We start from the raw sequence: 19,350 nt of genomic DNA on the forward strand, positions 1-19,350 counted from the left end.
AGCAGACTTTCTTAAGAAATAAAAAGAAACTCAAAACTCTTACTGAAAAAAAGAGGGCACGCTTCGTTAGAGAAGAGATGGAATCAAATGAGGGGAGACAGATTTTCTGCAAAGGCATTAAAAAGCTATTTAGGAAGATTCACAGCATTCTTGCTGGTTCTTCGCCGATCTGACGAATGGAATTCACCCACCCAAGGCAACTTTAACGAGTTGCATCCCCTCTCTCTGCATGATAAACGATTATGTTTATATGAAGGCTGTTTGGAAAGTAGTGGGACCGTTTTACATGTGTTTACAATGCCAGATATGGATTTCAAGTTGGAGCACGAAATTGGTTCTGTAAGTTTGGAGTTGGACAGTGAATGGATATCTATCTGTTGTGACATATGTTCGGACTGGTTTGGAAGATAGTTGGAGATTTAGAGATGCCAATTCAAAGATTAGTGCCCGTGGAAGTATTTGTAGAAAAGGCCTGCAGCAGAAACAGAACGTCTATGAGATAGAAAGTGGCTGGGCTTTGTAAGAGATGGGTCATCACTTAACCAAACTGTCTTCTTTTGAATGGAGTCTACAAGACTGAGAAAAGTTTTGGAAATACCGCCCCAGATGTAGACTCAAACTGGAAGGTGAAATGCAGGGTGCTGTCATCAGCAAAACTATGGATTTTATCCAGAGATGAGTAAACATAAGCCAATATATTTCCAGCAGATGGACACTGATGGAATCCATACTGCCGATTATCGACCAGATGGAAAGTTTGGAGATAGTTCAAACGTTGGTATTTGATGGATTTATCCATTACTTGGAAATAAGTGCGATGGGCGATAACTGGATAGGAAGGATTTGTCATCCTTTTTAGGAACTCGCTGGATATGAGCAAATTTCCATGCTGAAAGAAAAACACCAGTGGAATAAGAAAGCATAAATTCAAATAAGAGAGCACAATTGGCATTCAAAATTGAACGCTTAAAGAAGTTCAAACATAGGATCTACTGCCCAAATTGGACAAAAGCCCAAACTTCATCTCTTACTTAGAGTATACACTGAACTGCCACTTTATTAGGTACACCCCTACTGTGCACACAAATGGTTCGTCCAACAACGTTGCAAGTCACATGACCACAGTTGTGGATATAAATGCAGCAGAACAACCTTTCTAGTATCAGTTAAGCGCACAACGTGGCATGGTGCAAGACGTAGGTCGTAGGTGCAAGACGTGCTGGACAAAGCATCTCTGAAACGGCAGTTCTCCTGATTTTCTCACGCACCACAGTTTCAAGAGTGTATCGAGAATGGTGCAACCAACAGAAAACATCCTCTCGAAGAAACTCCTGTGGAAGAAAATCGCTTGTTGATGAGAGAGGTCAGAGGAGGATGGCTAGAATTGTGCAAGCAAACAGACGGGCCACAATGTCGCACATCATCCCAGGTATCCGGGAGAAAAAACCACTATACCCTCGTCTTGGGATCATGATCCCAGGTTTCAACATACGTACAGTAGCAAAACGGGTCAGGTTTTAACCCAAAATAATGCAGATTATAATTAAAAGACCCATGTCCTCTCATAAAATACAAGGTTTCCATTTCTAGAAACAACTAGCTGTTTTTTTTTTTTTCTTATCAGTTAACATCTAGAAGAAACAAACGGGTAACCTGACCAGTCTCACTACTGCACCATCTGGCCTGCCACTGATCCATCAAAGCAGCCATTACCAATTTCTTATCCATAGACTTAGTTATATTTAAATTATTAGTAATACTGTACCCATAAAAGGAAGTTCAACCCCCTTTCTCAAATAGTACCAAAAAACTCTGTAAGCAGCATTGAGATGTAGAGGCATACAACCAGATATAACCTGAGCAGCATTAGTGGAAACAGTTCTACACATTTTAAACAAAGATAGTATCATTTTCCTTTGTATAGACAATAATTTTACAGTGAATAATCTTGAATACCAAACATTAGCTCCATTCTCATACTCCATAATCTGGTATGCCCAACATACCAGATTATCCATTACAGTAGCTGCCTTAATCTCTAAATCCCGTCTTGAAATACCATCAAAACCCAGCACCAAATCATCTGCATGTGCAATTTGATGGCATTGCGTATCTGTGTTTTGTAACCATAAATTCGATACAATGTTCCAGAAGGTTGGTCCCAAAACAGATCCCTAGGGGTTGTCCCCAGGGATCTGTCTTGAAATATTCTTTGAGTACACCAAATGCTGAGATCTTACCAAAATCTTCCTGCCGTGCAAATAATTTGACAAACATTTATATAACAATTGAGGACATTCCAACAAGCGCAAAGAATAAAATATGCTTTCGTGCCAGACATTATCAAAAACTCCTTCAAAGTCCATACATATTTACTATTTGAAGAGGCAACATAATCTACAAGGTCCTTTAGTGCATCTTCAGTGGAACATTTTCGTTTAAAACCATATTGATACGGTAGTGTATAATTACACTTAATAAACCAATCATTTAATCTGAGGAGTAACAATCTTTCAAAAATCTTAGACATATTTGGAAGTAAAGAGTGGTTACGGTGTACAAAAATTGATCAAACCACCTCCCGCCGACAGAACTGTAAAGGATTAGGCAAGATGGATGATAGTGGTGATCGAAGGGTGTAGCGGTTAGTACGGGCTCAACGGCAGGTAACTGTGCGACAGTTGACATCACAATACAATATGGGCAATGCGAGAACAATATCCCAATAACGATACGCCACATACTCAAACAATATGGGGTCCACAACAGAAGCCCCAAGAGGCACCCTCTCCTAACGATGATCAGCGCCTCTGATCATCGTCAACGTCGAATACTGTGGTGTCAACAACACACTCTTTGGACGATGGTTGACTAGAAAAGTTCAAATGTTTGGTGCAACACGCCGACATGGCGCGAGGAAATTTAATGGGTTTTTCACACCGTGGCTGAGTTAGTCGGTCTCAGGGATTGATAGCAAGGTGCTTTCCCCAGAAACTGTGGTTTTGGGTCCAGCAAAACAGACAAATCGACCATAGAACACACGCAATTAACAGACATGAGACACAGCACGGCAGATGAATTTAATTATTCGGGTGGCCTAAATAAAATAGAAAAAAGATGGAAGTGGCGGAGATGAGGATGCTAAGATGGATGTGTGGTGTGACGAGGAAGGACAGGATAAGAAACGACTACATCAGAGGTACGGTTAAGGTGGGGCCTCTGAGTAAAAAAATGCAGGAAACTAGGTTGAGGTGGCTTGGACATGTGGAACGAAGAAGTGAGGAGTATATGGGGAAGAGGTGCGAAAAGTTGGAGGTGATAGGGAAGAGGAAGAGGGGGAGACCTAAGCTGAGATGGAAGGACAAGGTGGCAGAAGATTTAAAAGAGAGAGGAAGCCCAGGACAGGGAGGAATGGAGGAAGAGAATTAAGGACGGAAATGCTGACCCCATATAAACATGGGAAGAAGGCGAAGATAAAGAAGAAGAAGATTGTCTGTCAATTGAACGCGTTCTGTGGTCGATTTGCTATTTTCTGGAAGAAAAACCCGAATTTCCGGGAGGAAAAACAGTGCTACCGTGCTATCCTCGCCTGAGACCGACTAACTCCAAGTTGTGAAATTTGGAGTTAGTCTGGACTCGAACTCAAGTCTTTTCCACCCGGTGTGGGGAGTCCGGCGATCCTACCATCTGTGCTACCCACAAGGGCTTATCTTAGATGGGTTATATTAAGCTTACTAAGCTTAATATAACATCTTGAATATGATCCTCAGCCTTGGAAAAGTCTATTAAGTCTTCCTAAAGGAGTGTTCCTAGTACTGAAATGCTGGCTCTTGAGATGGTTAAATTGAATTACAAAAAGCCCTTTACAGTCTCGATGATTATTTTCTATGGTAACCTTGAACAAACAACGACTTAACACTTGCAAAGCTGCTGACTGGAGACTCGACCCTATAAATTCTCTCAAAAGTACTTTCACGCAGCTGGGCAGTTTACAGCGATTTTTTTTCGCTACCACACTCTCAAGGATTTTCAACAACCTCCAAATGAACCCAGAAAGATTATTCACACACACAAATACTTAAATAGAAGTCTTAAAAGCAGCAAATTAGAAAAATAAAAAAATATTTAGAGATAAGTCTCGTAATATAAAAGAAAAATGTAAGTATAATTGTGAGCTGTAAAGGGATGATGATCGAGAATAAAAGCTTACTTGATAGTTGGAGAAGAAAGAAAATTATAATTAATTGCACGAGCATTTCCATCAATGCGAGTGCAGTTCTTCTTTTTAAGTTTTGTATTTAATGAGAAAATATCCAGCTTAGTCTAGCTGAATGATTAAGCTGGTCTGCTGAAAAAAATCTGTACAGCTAAATGACTTTTGTACGAATTGTGCACTCAGTGGCCAAATAATTAGAAACCTTTATCGAAGAATCGGAAAGACACGTGATCTTTCCGATTTTCAAAAAGCTGTTGTTGTTGGAGTACGTTTTTCAGATGACACAATTGAGTTGATTTGATTTGGATTTTATTGGCGCATTAGCAACTAGGGCTATAATGCGCCAAGACCACACAATTGAGAAAACAAAGGAAACCACTGATGTTAGAAGCAACCATCTCAGAAATAGACAGTGGGAGAAGAAAAAGAAAGGAGAACATAGCTCAAAAAGGAAGAAATAGGGGAGAAAGTTAGTACTCCAAGAGCTAGTTCGCAGGACTTTGGAGCGGTTCAGTGTACAGCATTGATTGAAAAATTCAATTTTTAAGTACTTTCGAAGAATGTGAGATTCGACAATCGAAAGATTCGACTGGAATGGTGCCACCAACGCCAAACCTGGACTATGGACCAGTGGAAAAAGATCATGTGATCTGACGAGTCACTTCCACTTTTTTGAGCCAATGGTAGGGTGAAAGTGTGAGATGAACCTCATGGAGTAATGCATCCAGACTGCCTCGTGTCCGCTCAAGCGGCTGGAGGTGAACATTCCCAAGATTGTCTGTATTGAGTTTTTTTAGAAGATTTAGAAGGTTTCTTAGAGAGAGAGACTGAGGCGGATATAACGACAGATTTCGCAAAGAGGTCCAAAAGGAATGAGCCATTTTTTCCCACTAAAAGATCTTCAAATGAATCTCTCTCTCTCTCTCTCTCTCTCTCTCTCTCTCTCTCTCTCTTTGATACACAAAAGTTTGTTGTAAGGATGATCCAGGAGATATATGTCAGCTGGTGTGACTTCTGTGACAAGAAAAATTACGGAATAAATTATTGCGAATGAAGTGGAGGATAATTTCGACAGACAGTTGCAGCACGGTTTCCTTGGATCCTTATTGAGGATCTACCCTTAATGAAATGTAGTCAAGATTGAAGCTGATGCAATTTACTTAGTTCTTAGAAAGGCTTTTGACACAGTCTCCTGTTGATTTGACAGTCGATGGAATGCTTAAGTGGTAGAAAGCAAAGAGTGGTTATAAACGGACAATGATCTGATGAACTGGTATTATGAGTAAGGTCTGCATATTGTCTGCGCGGGTTGCACAGTACTTATAATCACAGCCTTCCCTACACAGAAAATGCTCAGGTTCGAATCCCATCACTAACGCATGGAACTTTTCTGCCTTTTTTCACTCCATAGTTAAGTTAATCGATCTCAGGAGAGCACAGCAAAGTTTTATCCTGGGAACTCGGGTTTTTCATCCAGCTAAATATGCAAACCGACAAGAGAATAAGCGCAATTTATGAACATAGCTTATACACAAGGGCAGATGAGTTAGTTCTTGGGCAGCCCTAATATGATAGTGCTTTTGTCAGTGGCATGCTGGAATTTTACCAGTGAAGAATCATCCGGCTAGTTTGCAAGAAATATTTTTACAGAAAGAGATTCCAGTTCTGTAAATCGCAGAGATTAGAAATTTGGCATCTGCGCCGATGATCGAGGTGTTCCAAGGAAAGATCATTGCAGACTGTGTACTATGATTTACTTTCAGTCAAAGAGTTACTGGATTTTGGAACAAACTGCCGGGTATCCCTTCAGATCCAGGGAGTTCATACGATGGGGAGTTAGTAAAATCCCTTAAAATAAAAGGTATTGGGAGAGGTGAATACAATGCAAAGCCATGCATGGCTCGTATAACACAAGAGACCATTAACGATTTGGGATTGCAACTTCCTGATCAATCTTCATGCAGCCCTGGCCTTGATACTAGCGATTTCACTCGTTTGGTCCGCTTTATTAAAATTAGTAGCAAGGAAGCAAAGGTGTGATTAATAAAAGTCTCTTTAGCTTATATTCTATCTCTGTCTACGGTAAAACAATCCAACCAACTCTTTGGGAGGCAGTGTAGTTGAAAATGCGATTAAAATAGTTTAATTAAAGTAATGACAGGCATTAAAATTCCGTTGACTGCTTTAAAACCTTACAAATTGAAGGGGGCGTGCACTTTTGATGGCATCGGGGATCATTAATGGTTATTCGACCTACAGCATTCCAAACAAATATAGCGTCCCCTTAAAAATAATGCTGCGTGAAAATTATCTTTCACTCTTTGTGAACTTATTAGCTGCTAGCAGGATTTTATCTATCGTAAACAACTGGTCCAATAGAGAGACAGAAGATAGAGAAGGGGGTGAGGGGGGTGCTTCTGTGCCGTTGACTGCGTCATCGGAAAATAACAAGCAAAAGCAGCCCCAAATGACTGGAGATTACGAAACTGAGCTTTATTACAAAACTAGCTCACGGTTGCTTGCACGAGCTAAAAGAGGGGGAGTGAGGGATGGAGGGAGGGTATATAAACGGAACACCCACACAAAAGATGAGTCTTAGTAGACATCCAAACTTATCAGACCGCCACACGAGCAAAATCGAGACGCCCTTTTGTTTAAAATCCACGCAGTTAATGACCTCTCGCTAAGCCTAGCAGTGATATCGTTTGCTAGCACGCAATGGGGGATTTATTTCCCTCGGAATGACTCACCCGTTACGCACCGGCTGTAAACTAACCCACAGTTGCGTCAACAAAGCACGACCAGTGATGGGGGAACAGGAAGGGGGGTCCATAATCCTTTAGACACAACACACCATTCGCTCGTTTACGGTTCGACCAAACTCATCCACCGAACTGAAACTTTAGATGCGAATGCGCCTTGTTTGTTTTCGTAGCCAGCCCCAGTATCGAATAACCAAGTTTGTCACGTGACAGCCATCACACGCTTGTCCAGTCGGTCCATCAGTTATATAAAGGGAAACACGCGCGTATATATACTACTATATCAAAATGTACGTTGCGCGAAGGCAGACTGTTGCCTAGCAACTGAAACGTAGTAATTCTAACAAAAAAAATGTGGCCATCTACCACCTGCACCAATTAGCTGCTGTACCACTTCTTGACACGCTCCCTTGTCCCGGAATGTAGATGAACCTATGGTCCCAGTTGGTGCAACTTTCCCCAGTGTTTCTTAAGAAACAGCACGACTGACTTTGACTACAACCATACCATTTGAGACCCGGGTCTATTGCTCAATATCATCCACATTTGTAATCTGAGTTGGATATTTTGAGTATTCCCATGTGTGGGTTTTCTCCTTTGCCGAGAATCAATAAGAGATTTTCAAACCTTTAACTGGGCCATTGCGACCCAAAACAATGTGCAAATCTGTCTAACTCAAAGGAGCTCTCCACCCTCGAAGCCCTCACAGTCTCCTTTTCATGCCAGGTGTTCGTTTTCTTGCTGAACTTTAAGATGGCACGAATAGAAAATATCCAAACAGCCTATTTGAATTTTTAACTCTTAAAAGTTCAATAAAGGTTTGTTCTTTACAAACACCAGACTACGGTGACCACATTTCTCAGTCGCTCATAAAACCCTGGAATCTAGCCTCCCCCGATGTCCTCTGAGGGGAAGGGAGACGTAGATTTTTGCAATGCCTTTGGGATGGGAAGACACAAAAGCATTCTTTTTTACGCCTACTAAAATACCAAACAAACGCAAGCCACCTACGCATTATACGTGAGGAAAAATTTTAACTCGAATTAGTTTGGCGGAAAAGGAGAATATTTTTTACAGAGGAGAAATACTTCGGCAAAAAAAAATATTTTTAAAACTCCTCTTAACCCGAAGCGGAAAATTAACAATAAAAATAAAAACAGGGAGGTAAATTGTATAACAACCGCCCACCCCCATCCTTTATCCGATTTACAATCAGTCCCGGAAGAAAAGAATCAAATTTGAAATTCTAAACTTTGTTCACAGAAAAATAAAATTCATTCAGTCGAGAGTTGTCGGAAGATGGCGCTGCTGTTACTTTTCTAAAGAGAAAAAAAAATGCTTTTATTTCGTTAAACCACAGATGCGTGTGACGTCTTGTAACAGTTATTTAGAGATTGATATGTCTATTGATAATCGATATATGAAACCCTAAATAACTGTTACAAGTTTCGGAACGGTTATTTTTCTCTGAATAACTGTTACTATTCAAAGTTTAGGAACGGTTATTTTTCCCTAATTAACTCTTACAATTTACAGTTTAGGAACGGTTATTTTCTATAAATAACTGTTACAATTAAAGTTTAGGAACGGTTATTTTCTCTAAATAACTGTTACAATTTAAAGTACAGGAGCGGTTATTTTAACCTAAATAACTGTTACAATTTCAAGTTTAGGAACGGTGATTTTCTCTAAATAACTGTTACAATTTAAAGTACAGGAACGGTTATTTTAACCTAAATAACTGTTACGATTTAAAGTTTAGGAACGGTTATTTTCTCTAAATAACTGTTACAATTTAAAGTTTAGGAACGGTTATTTTCTATAAATAACTGTTACAATTTAAAGTTTAAGAACGGTTATTTTCTCAAAATAACTGTTACAATTTAAAGTTTAGGAACGGTGATTTTCTCTAAATAACTGTTACAATTTAAAGTACAGGAATGATTATTTTAGCCTAAATAACTGTTACAATTTAAAGTTTAGGAACAGCTATTTTTCTCATGTTTTAAGTGTCGATATTGTTGGGTTCATCTGGGATTTGTGAAGAGCCGCCATTTTCTTCGTTGTTCCGCAAACTAGGTCACCTTAAAAAATTAATAACCTCTTCTGTCGTTCTTTCTTCTTCAAATAACTCGCGAGTTAAAGTATTAAGAGAATATTCTTGTTTCTTCTTCTTCTCTGCCATAAAAAGGTGAATCTTGGGTTCAGTTGTAGTCGATAAAAGCGACTGAAATAGGCGACCGTAAAATGCGAATCGGTGGGATATTTTTCGCTGCGCACTAAGTACACCCGGGGTCATTTATTCCGAGCGCCGTACAAGAAATAAATGGATATATTAAATGAGCTAACGAAAAATAGAATTTTATTACTCAATAAAACATGAATTAGTGCAAGATCGAAGGACGAGCTAAAGCGAACAGACTGAAAAATAAAAATACCTGTTTAAAAGGGTCAAAGGTCATTGCTGTTTTGGGGAGGGGAAGGCAGAGAGAGAGAGGCAAAAAAAAAAAAGAGAGAGCGTTTTAGCGTTTTCTACTCTTCACCCCCCCTCTCGCTCCCAGCATTTGAAGAGATTCGACAAAGATGGGAAGAGAGGGTCGTTGCCATAGCAACGGATAACCAGCCATTTTCCACGGACTTTCACTTTGTATCGAGCTGCTTTGTAGTGTTCGATGCGAAACCTTTTGCCGACTGACGTAGAGAAGGTGAAGCCACAGCACGCGTGCCCCCCCCCCCCTCGTATTCCATTTGTAGCCAGCGTGTCATTCACTCTAGTGTCGTTAGCAACTGTCTGACTTTTTTTTTTTGAGTTTTGAATTTTGAAAGGTATTCCAGACAGATGAAAAAAAAGACTTCGCGTGTGTTATCCGTTGGAGACGCTGAGGCAGTACGATCGCCTGCCCTAAGGACTTCCCTTTCTGCTCTTCCCTCCCCCTTCTTCCCCCATTTCCCGCCGCCTGTGGCTATCCGCGGTTGTCTAGAATCCCGCAGCGGTCGCGTACATGTGACAAGAGTGTGAAATTGCGGTGTCGAATGAACTTAATTACGACCGGAGGCGACTCGCCACCTTCCTGACTCCCTCACTGACATACAACCCCCCCTTCCTTCTAACATCGTAATTAGTGTCCGCAGTTAAATGAAATATGGCGAAAGCGGATCGCACAGAACGGGGAAACATGACCGAGTCAAGTGGACAGAGCACGGATAAATATTTCACAGTGAGGGGCCAACAGCTGGATTTGTATTAAACGAGGTGGGATTCGCCCTTTGGCCTGCTGCGTTCATACATGTCCCCTACTCTCCACCCCCCCCCTCCTTCCCACCGGAATATCGTGGTCCAGTGGAGAAAACATCGTCTTAATTCCCCCATTTCGTGTCTATTAAAAAATTCTCTGTTGCCATGGTAATCTACATCCAGAAGACTTGCCCGTGCATTAATGAGATGTGCCCTCCTCTCCACTGCCTCATTCCCACTGGAATATCTCGTGTTCCAATGGGGAAGCATTGTCTGAAATCCCTCATATCGTGTATATTAAAAGGTTCTCTGTTTCCATGGTAATCTACATCCAGAAGACTTGCATTGATGATACACCAAACTCGCGTGTTCCAGTGGGGAAAACATCGTCTTAATTTCCCCATCTCATGTCTATTAAAAAGTTCTCTGTTGCCATGGTAATCTACATCCACAAGACTTGCTCGTGCATTAATGAGATGCGCCCTCATCCAACTGAATCTCGTGTTCCAGTGGGGAAAACATCGTCTTAATTCCCCCATGTCGTGTCTATTAAAAAGTTCTCTGTTACCATGGTAATCTACATCCAGAAGACTTGCTCGTGCATTGATGAGATGTACCGTCCTCTCCACCAAACTGGCGTATTCCAGTGGGGAAAACATCGTCTTAATTTCCCCATCTCATGTCTATTAAAAAGTTCTCTGTTGCCATGGTAATCTACATCCACAAGACTTGCTCGTGCATTAATGAGATGCGCCCTCCTCTCCACCCCCCCATCCAACTGAATCTCGTGTTCCAGTGGGGAAAACATCGTCTTAATTCCCCCATGTCGTGTCTATTAAAAAGTTCTCTGTTACCGTGGTAATCTACATCCAGAAGACTTGTTCGTGCATTGATGAGATGTACCGTCCTCCCTACCAAACTCGCATATTCCAGTGGGGAAAACATCGTCTTCATTCCCCATCTCGTATCTATTAAAAAGTTCTCTGTTGCCATGGTAATGAACATCAAAATTTCAGGGATCATCTTCTTGTCTTTCCAAAGCATCTTGCGCCCCATACAGGATGCTATAGATTACATCCAGAAGACTTGCTCGTGCATTGATGAGATGCACCTTTGGCCTCCCGTGTTCATACATGTACCCTTCTCTCCAACCCTCTCTTTCCCACTGGACTCTCGTGTTCCACTGGGGAAAACAGTCTTGATTCCCCCACATCCTCTCTATTAAAAAGTTCTGTTACCATGGTAATCTACATCAAATTTTCAGAAATCATCTTCTAGCTGTCTTTCCAATGCATCTTGTGCCCCATACAAGATGGCACGGATTACATCCAGAAGCATTACTTACTTGTGCATTGATGAGATATACCTTTGGCCTCCCATGTTCATACATGTCACCTCCTCCACAGCCCTCTCCTTTCCACCAGACTTTCATGTTCCACTATGGAAAACATCGTCTTGATTCCCCCATCTTGTGTCTATTAAAAAAGTTCTCTGTTGCCATGGTAATCTACATAGAGTTTTCACGGATCATTTTCTAGCTGTCTTTCTAAAGCATCTTGTTCCCGAAGACTTACTCATCCGTTGATGAGATGTACCAGGAGAAGCACACTAGGATTCTTTTGATTTCGCAACCAACCTAAGAGACACGAGGTTTATAAACTTTAAAAATCTCCCTTAAATTAAAAATTAAAAGAAATTCATTATGGGGCATCGCGGCCAAAGAACAAACCGGGTTCCACTCCTGTTAGCAAAAAACAAGGTGTGGTTATTAGAGTTGAGACCATGAAGTAACACCATCAGTGGACTGTGGAGGATTGAAAAAGTATTTCTTGAGCCGACGAATCCTGTTGAGTTGTAACCAAAATGATCAAATACGTAGTTTCTTATTATTTAGTGAGGAACTTCCAGGAATTATTTTTTTTTCTTACTATTCCTGACACAACCAAGGTCTGCGTCAGAAGAAAAAAAAAAAATGTATAAACTGCTTGAAGGGACTTTGGTCCCTAAAGCAAACCAAGTTCTTGTCGACAATATAAATTTAGACAGCGTTTCCATCCATTTTCCCAAAATTTACCAGTTTTCAAGGACCAACAAGATGTAGCACTTCAATGAACAAGAACTGATTCTTAAAGTAGCATATCTTTAAGGATCAAGGATTGATTTATGGAGTAGATCTTGTTGGACCTCAAGAATTCTCAATAATGTTTGCTGAGGAAAATAGTTCTAATTTCCAAGTTATTTTTCTATCTTTAGATGGAACAGACCAAGATGGTTGAACAAACTTCAAAACTACATCTTCATCTAAATCACAATATTCAAGCATAACCTCACACCCAAAAAAATCCTAGTACGTTACTAGGAGACGAATAATTAGGGAAAATCTTGGACCGATTCTCCGGAAAACGTTCTTCGCGGGAACGTAAAAAGCGAGCTTTTTTTTTTTTTTTTTTTTAACCATAACAAACACATAGGGAGGGTTCATCTAAAATATTCAACCGCTACCACCCCCTTAAACACAACAACGTTTTCACGCCCCCCTAACCTTAGTCCACCCAGTCTAATGCAGTAACTGGGGGTAATGCGCGAGCACAGTTGGTGTGCGAGTGATGCTTTCACGCAGAGTTAACCGTCTTCGTAAGATCGCTTCCTTTTATTATCTTAGCGCGGCTCCGTTGACGATCATTATTACGGCGTATCATGTTCGTCAAAAACGGACCGCCTGGCGGAACACGGCAGATTAATCATTTCGTCGCCAGAGTCCGCCCATCGGGGGAATCATTTAGCGTAGAATGATCCGACCACAGAAATGCAACTATGTAAATCCATGTTGCTTAGCAACACCGCTTTAAAAAAAAAAAGAAGTTACCGCGAATTCGAACGGCTGTACGCCACCTGGCGATATCAGCCGAAAAATAAATACAAAAATGTTTCCTTTATGCTCGGACACGAACAGGTCAGACGAGGCTGCGACTAATAATTTTGACAACGCGTGTACTCATTGTGTGTGTGTTTGTTCTAACGCGCTGGACACTCCCTACGTCACACCGAGATGCAGCACCTCCTTCGGAGATGAATTGAGCGCATCGGGGAATGGTCGTAATGGTTCGCGTCTAACCGGATTCGGTCTCGGACGCAGCATCGAGAGACCGAATCCGGGACAGCTAGGGATCGCTTGGGTTTCTGCAACTGCAAACGAGGCTCTCGTGAGAAACGTTGTCGCGTTCTCGAGATGGCGGCGCTGTGAGACCGGGAAGTGGCAATATCGAGCACGAGCCAGCGAGGTGAGATGCGTGGGGAATCATGGGTAATGAGGGGCGGTGATGAATGGGGAGCGCCGGGATCGAATTGTTTGGCCGCATTCAAAACAACGTGTGTGTGTGTGCGCGTGGAGGAGCGTGGCCAGATGTGGCCCGATGCAATTGAAAAGTGAGTTCGATGCCGAATTGATCGGCACGAGTCAACGCCCTCCCCACTTACCGCCTCCGAGGGTTACTCCGCCACACGACAAATCCGATACTCCGTGCACGACCAACAGCGGCCGTAATTCTATAAAAAATCCTCTTTCTCTCTCTCTCTCTCTCTCTGTGGTTCCTTGCCTGTTCCTCTCTTTCTTTCTTTCCTTCCTTCCTCTCTCTTTCTCTCTCTTGTTTTTCCCCTGAATCTTTCTCATTCTGTTTCCTTTTTCTGTCTGTCTCTCATTTTCTCGTTATGTCTTTTTCTTTCTTTCCCTCCCTGTATTCGGTTTTCTTCTATTCTCTCTGGCGTTCTTCCTCCCTCTATCTCTTTCACCTCTTTCATTCACTCTTTCCTTTTCCTCTCTCTTTCCTCTTACTCTCTTTGTTTCTATCGTCTTTCCTTCCTTTCTTTTCTCCTCTCTCTCTCTCTCTCTCGTCCACTCTTTCTTTTTACTTTTTCTCCTTCCTGTTTTCCTATTCTTATAGAAAGAGAAACGGAGAGAAGGAGAAAGAAAGAGAAAAAAGACAGAAAGAAAAACAAGAAGGAAAAAGAGAGGGAAAAAAGAGGAGAAAGAAAAAAGAGAAAAAGGACAGAAGGAGAAAAACAGCAAAAAGAAATAAAGAAAGAAAAGAAAAACAAGAAGGAGAGAAAGAAGAAAGAAAGAGCGAAGGGGAGTGCGACAGAGACTCTTTCTCTTTCCTTTTTCTTCTTCCTGTTTTTCTTTTTCTTTTTCTCCTTTTGGAGGTCCTTAAGAGAGAGAACGGTCCTTCTCCTCTCTCTCTCTCTCTCTCTCCTTTACTTTTCTTTTTTCTTTATCTCATTCCTGTTTTTCTTTTTGCCTCTTCCTCTTTCTTCTTCTCTTTCTTTCTCCTCTTTTTTCCTACTCCTCTCTCTCTCTTCTCTCTCTGCTGTGAAATATCAACAGGGTCATTGTGGTACGCGAGGTGATTTTGTGCAAATAGAAAAGGGAGCTGCAGGGGCAAAGAGAGAAAGGTTGCCCGTGCGATGGAATGAAGAGAAGGTTTGAGAAGTCCTCGTTTTTTTAAAAGTGCGTGAGAGGACACTCGAACAGCACGAGCAGCTCCCTCACAGCCTCCGGTGTTCGTGCTGCGAGTGAACCGGGCGTGCACCGAGCCGCGCCTGAACTCGGCCAAGATGAACGAGTTAATATCGGAAGGGGGAGGGAGGGAGGGAAGGGAGGGGAGGGTTACTACGAGGTGTGGCGAAGGTGAGGGTTGTGAATGAGCGGAATGGCCGACAAGTGGTAACAAACAGCCCCTGCCCGAACGGACAGGGGGGGCACATCAAGAGTGGAGAGACGGGGGGGGTTGGGCTTCATCCCCGAGAAGAACACGCTTGCAGCAGACGCCGTATCTGTTTTTCTTGCGCGCGCCTTCGGGAGGCTGCTGAACTTTGTATCGATTTGCAGGTAATTCGCTTCGCAGCGACATCGCAGCGAGGAGGGGCGATTTCGGCTTAATGCGGACGCTTCGATGCGCATCTCCAGCCCCGACAGCATCCCCGGAACGAACCCTGAGGGGGCGAAGACGGATTTTTCGCAAATTAACTCATTCCCGATCGAAATGGCCGAACAGATTCAGCGGGGCCCCCAGAGGGGCGATATTTCGGCCCTCGCTGTGCAGGGGAAATGTCGGCACTCGGCTGCCGCGCCGAACGATCGCGCGACTGCCGTAATTAGCCGTCTTAAATCAACAGATCAAACCGAGCCAGCCTTTCCTCGCTGCTGAGCGCATGCGCATTGGCCGCCACCGCCGCCGAGTACCGTAGTTTTTCCGGGTCGGTCGGTCGCTTTACAAATGACGAAGACTTACTTACCGCTACGCTGCCCGACTCCTCGTAGTACATCATCGTCATGGCCTCGCGGTGGGCCCGCACCCAGTGATCCTCCAGGTGCAGCGTGCGGGTGAACCTGACCCTGCAGTACGGACACACAAACCCTTCGTAGAGATCCACGGCCCGCCACATGCCTGTTGACGAGGGGGGAAGAAGAAGGGGGAGCAGGAGGAGGGGTGGGGGATCACTACAAGGTCGGTGGAGCGAGGTAGGACTGCTGTCGCAAGACGAGTGCCCCCGTCGGCTGCTGGTACTGCACACGCACAGCGAGCAGCGGTAGCTGCTGCTTCTCGCCACCCTAGCAACGTGACTGTTTGCCGAGGCGGAGCGGAAAACCTGGCACGGAGGACGCCACAAACGGAATTTTCGATTCTGGGTCGGAAACTGAGGTGGAAGTCCCTCCTGACCAACGGGGGGGGCTGAAATATTGATAAAAGGGTGGCCACAGTAGGACACAGAAAAATACGTTGCAATGGGTAATCACAAACTGCTGACAGGCGTCTTTCTCTCTCTCTCTCTCTCTCTCTCTCTCTCTCTCTCTCTCTCTCTCTCTTTCATTTTTTAAACATAACAGGTCCGCGTGATCGATTGTATTCGGACATCGAAGTTTCTGCTCGTTTGTATCGATCCAATTTCTCCGAATTTACGCGTCAACCACTCTCTGATGTAACCCTGTTCCCAATATTTTGTTCTCGACTGTACTTTTGCACGTCACCTCTGTTAAAAAAAATTCATTCTTACGATTATAATTGTCTACTTCTATTGCGCATGCACGCTGTTTTCATTAACCAATAAAAATCTCCAAGACTAGGACAGTAGTGGACAAAAAAAAATTTCCAATACCAAATCTCATTTTGAAAACTAAACGAAAAACCGGAAGTGTACTTATAAAATCTCCACGATTGCGTATCTGTCCCTTATAAATATCGGGTGTACATTTCCACCCACACAAAGATTATTAAGGCGTCCTTGAGAGATTTCATTTTGAACCTCATCTTACATCAAGGTTGATCCACCGATGCTTCTAATGGTGCTCAATATGGTGGCTCAACAGCGAAGCATTTTCCTTCTTGGTTGTTTTCCTGGATCGCGAGATTGTGTGATCAACTTCCAGTTCTACATCTGAATGAGGAAAACCCCAAATTTGGGGTTCACTGGACAGAACCAAGAAACTCCAAAGTTCAGGTCTTTTCCACCCCACACCGGGTGGAAAAGACCTGAGTTCGAGACCCATCGATGATGTGAGGAATTTTTGTCAGCTTTATTCGCAACGTGGCCGAGTTAATCGGTCTCAGGCGAGAGTAGCTAATTTTCTTCCCACAAATTAAGATTTTTCATCCAGCAAACAGAAAATCGACCTGAGAATGCACGCAGTTCAGAACAAACAGCCAAGACATCAATTAAAGATTGCTTTAATGGAAATATTCTTTAAGAATCACATTTACCACAGATGAATTTGTCCCATCTGTGTACTAAAATATTTCTTGCTCGCTAACTCCAACGTCTTCAAGATCTTCTTCAAAATAATCTTAAGAGTTTCTGGTAATGTTTGCGTCGCTAACCCGACTATTCCAGCAGATGAAACAGAGCACCACCACGCCGTACATTTTCCGGATGTAAAGGTGTCTCCATGACGACGAAGGAATTTTCCGTGACCCAGACACACATATTCTGTTTATCGACGTATTCGTAATCGAAATTCAGACCCCAACTGCTACGAGTAATTGCCTCCCGCACTTCTCAAGAAAGTGGTGCAAAAAACTTCCGTTCTCGAACTTCTCACCAGAGAGCACCACGAACCAATAACCAACTTCTAGATTTTGCGCCTTTTTATTACAATAAATCGATTATAATCAGCGCCTTCCCATCCGAGTTCGAATCCCGTCAATAATGCGAAGAATTTTTATGGGCTCTTTTGCCAAATAGCTAAGTTAGTCGGTCTCAGGAGAGGATAGGACGCTTTTTTTTACCATAAAGCAAGTTTTTCATCCAGCAGACAACAATCCGATCGAATAATACAGGCAATTACAGAGCCTCGTGGCCTTACTTACTTTGCAGTTAAAAACATACATACACTGAAAATAATCTTTCAACATTTCCATTATTTGGTCTTGAAATATCTTTTGGTAAACAATTGATTTTTGGGAGGGGAAGAATAAAAAGGGACCATCAACCACAACAAAATCTCTTAAGTCTTAATCATTACTCTCTTTCAGTTCTTCTAAAATGAATTTTTTATGCGGACGAACTAAATCTCCATCAATTCCAAATTCCATACCAATTAGGGATTGTTCTACTTAACCACTGGTTTAAGACCAGATTCCATAAAATAGGACCCAACACAGATCCCTGTGGATAACTGCAATCAATAACTCTATTAAACGTTAGATGTTGGAATCTTATAATAATCTGTGTTATGTTTGTTATTTGGTTTTCAGGAGCATTAGCAACTAAGGCCATATTGCTCCGGGGATATGCGGTGGTCATTCCCTGACCTTTCCTCATCCGGTGGTCACAGGCTCGAACCCCAGTGTAATCAAGAAGCGTGTGCTGCTCCTGCCGTGCGATGATGAGCACAACTGTCTCTCTTCGGTTTGAATTTATGCCCCCTCAGGTTTATAATCTGAACAAGAGGAAGAATCTCATCAGCATTGAGCCAGCTCAATCCATTCAAGGCCTCATACACCTCAATCAGATCACCTTGCAGGTGGCCTTGTCTCCAGAAACTGCAATTGAACACCTCTATAATTAACCATACCACAAATGTGATTTTGCATTACCATCCATTTCTAAAATAAGATTACTAGAAGCTACAAAATTCATTACATTTTCTGAGTATTGCACTAAAATATCAATATTAAATGAAGGTGGACAGTAAAGAGTGACCAGAGTTTGCAAATGTACCTACATAAGGTTCTTGGGGAACACAGAATATCATAACCTTCTTCGATCACACCAACTTTCACCATTCAATTGAACAATTCTTAAATAATTAACTCTACCATCATACGTACTAGCATTATTCGTCATAAGTAATTTGCATACTTGCAATCTCCAATTCCTGGATATATTCGGGGTAGTTAACATCTCATGATCGTGAATCCTTCCCTTCCTTTTACAGTTAACCCATTTTGGGGTACTGTCCTTATCTTGACGATCACTATATTTATGCCCCCCTCTGAGCATTGTGCCCCCTTAATTTTGGATTCATACTTATTTAGGGTATAATTTGGGATTCATACTTATAACCCATTACACCTGGCTTTAGATCCAGTACAAATCTAAATAATACACCCTCATTAAATTCCAATTCAGTACACCCAACATCCTTAAAGTTGTTATAAAAGAAGTCCTCAAAAAATTCCACTTTCTCCACATCCTTTGGCACACCATGTACTAAAATTGAAGGGTCCGAAAGCTTAATTTTGTCCAGTTTTAAACCTTTACTTACTTAATATTCAGAATTTTATTCAAATCCTCCCTTTTAACTGTTTCAATCAACACTCCCTTATTTCTTATCATTTTTCAATTTCTAATTTTAACGTCTTTAAAGTCTTCTTTCAGGGATTGAGCCACAACATCCTTCACCTCTTGACTACAAGTAAATTCAGTATTATCCTCTGCCTGCAATATAGGAGTATTGCCCTCATTTTGCTGAATGTTTTTGGTTTGATGCCAATTACTTCCATCTGCAGGATCCTCTAAATCAACTTGAACACCCAGCTGTCCCTTTTCAACACCTGATTTCACTTTATCTGCATAGGAACCATGCCCCGTAAGGAACCATGAGATCATCAAATAGATTGACTCTTAAGCGTAGCTCATCA

The 19,350-nt window shown here is 42.1% G+C and overlaps 1 protein-coding gene across 6 annotated transcripts in view; it reads right to left on the reverse strand.

The window, feature by feature from the left end:
- Positions 1 to 15,776, reverse strand: part of LOC150075865 (tensin-1-like) — a 405,993-nt gene extending 390,217 nt beyond the window's left edge. For all 6 annotated transcript variants that reach the window (XM_090388058.1, XM_090388057.1, XM_090388066.1 and 3 more), the window contains exon 1: positions 15,506 to 15,776. In XM_090388058.1, coding sequence (XP_090244184.1) covers positions 15,506 to 15,655 — 150 coding nt within the window. In that variant the 5' untranslated portion in view covers positions 15,656 to 15,776. The remainder of the gene's footprint in view (positions 1 to 15,505) is intronic.
- Between the last annotated feature and the right edge of the window lie 3,574 nt (positions 15,777 to 19,350).

Source organism: Mastigoproctus giganteus, chromosome 13, assembly GCF_048544385.1.
Source record: "Mastigoproctus giganteus isolate SK-2022 chromosome 13, ASM4854438v1, whole genome shotgun sequence".
In the NCBI taxonomy this organism is placed as follows: domain Eukaryota; kingdom Metazoa; phylum Arthropoda; class Arachnida; order Uropygi; family Thelyphonidae; genus Mastigoproctus; species Mastigoproctus giganteus.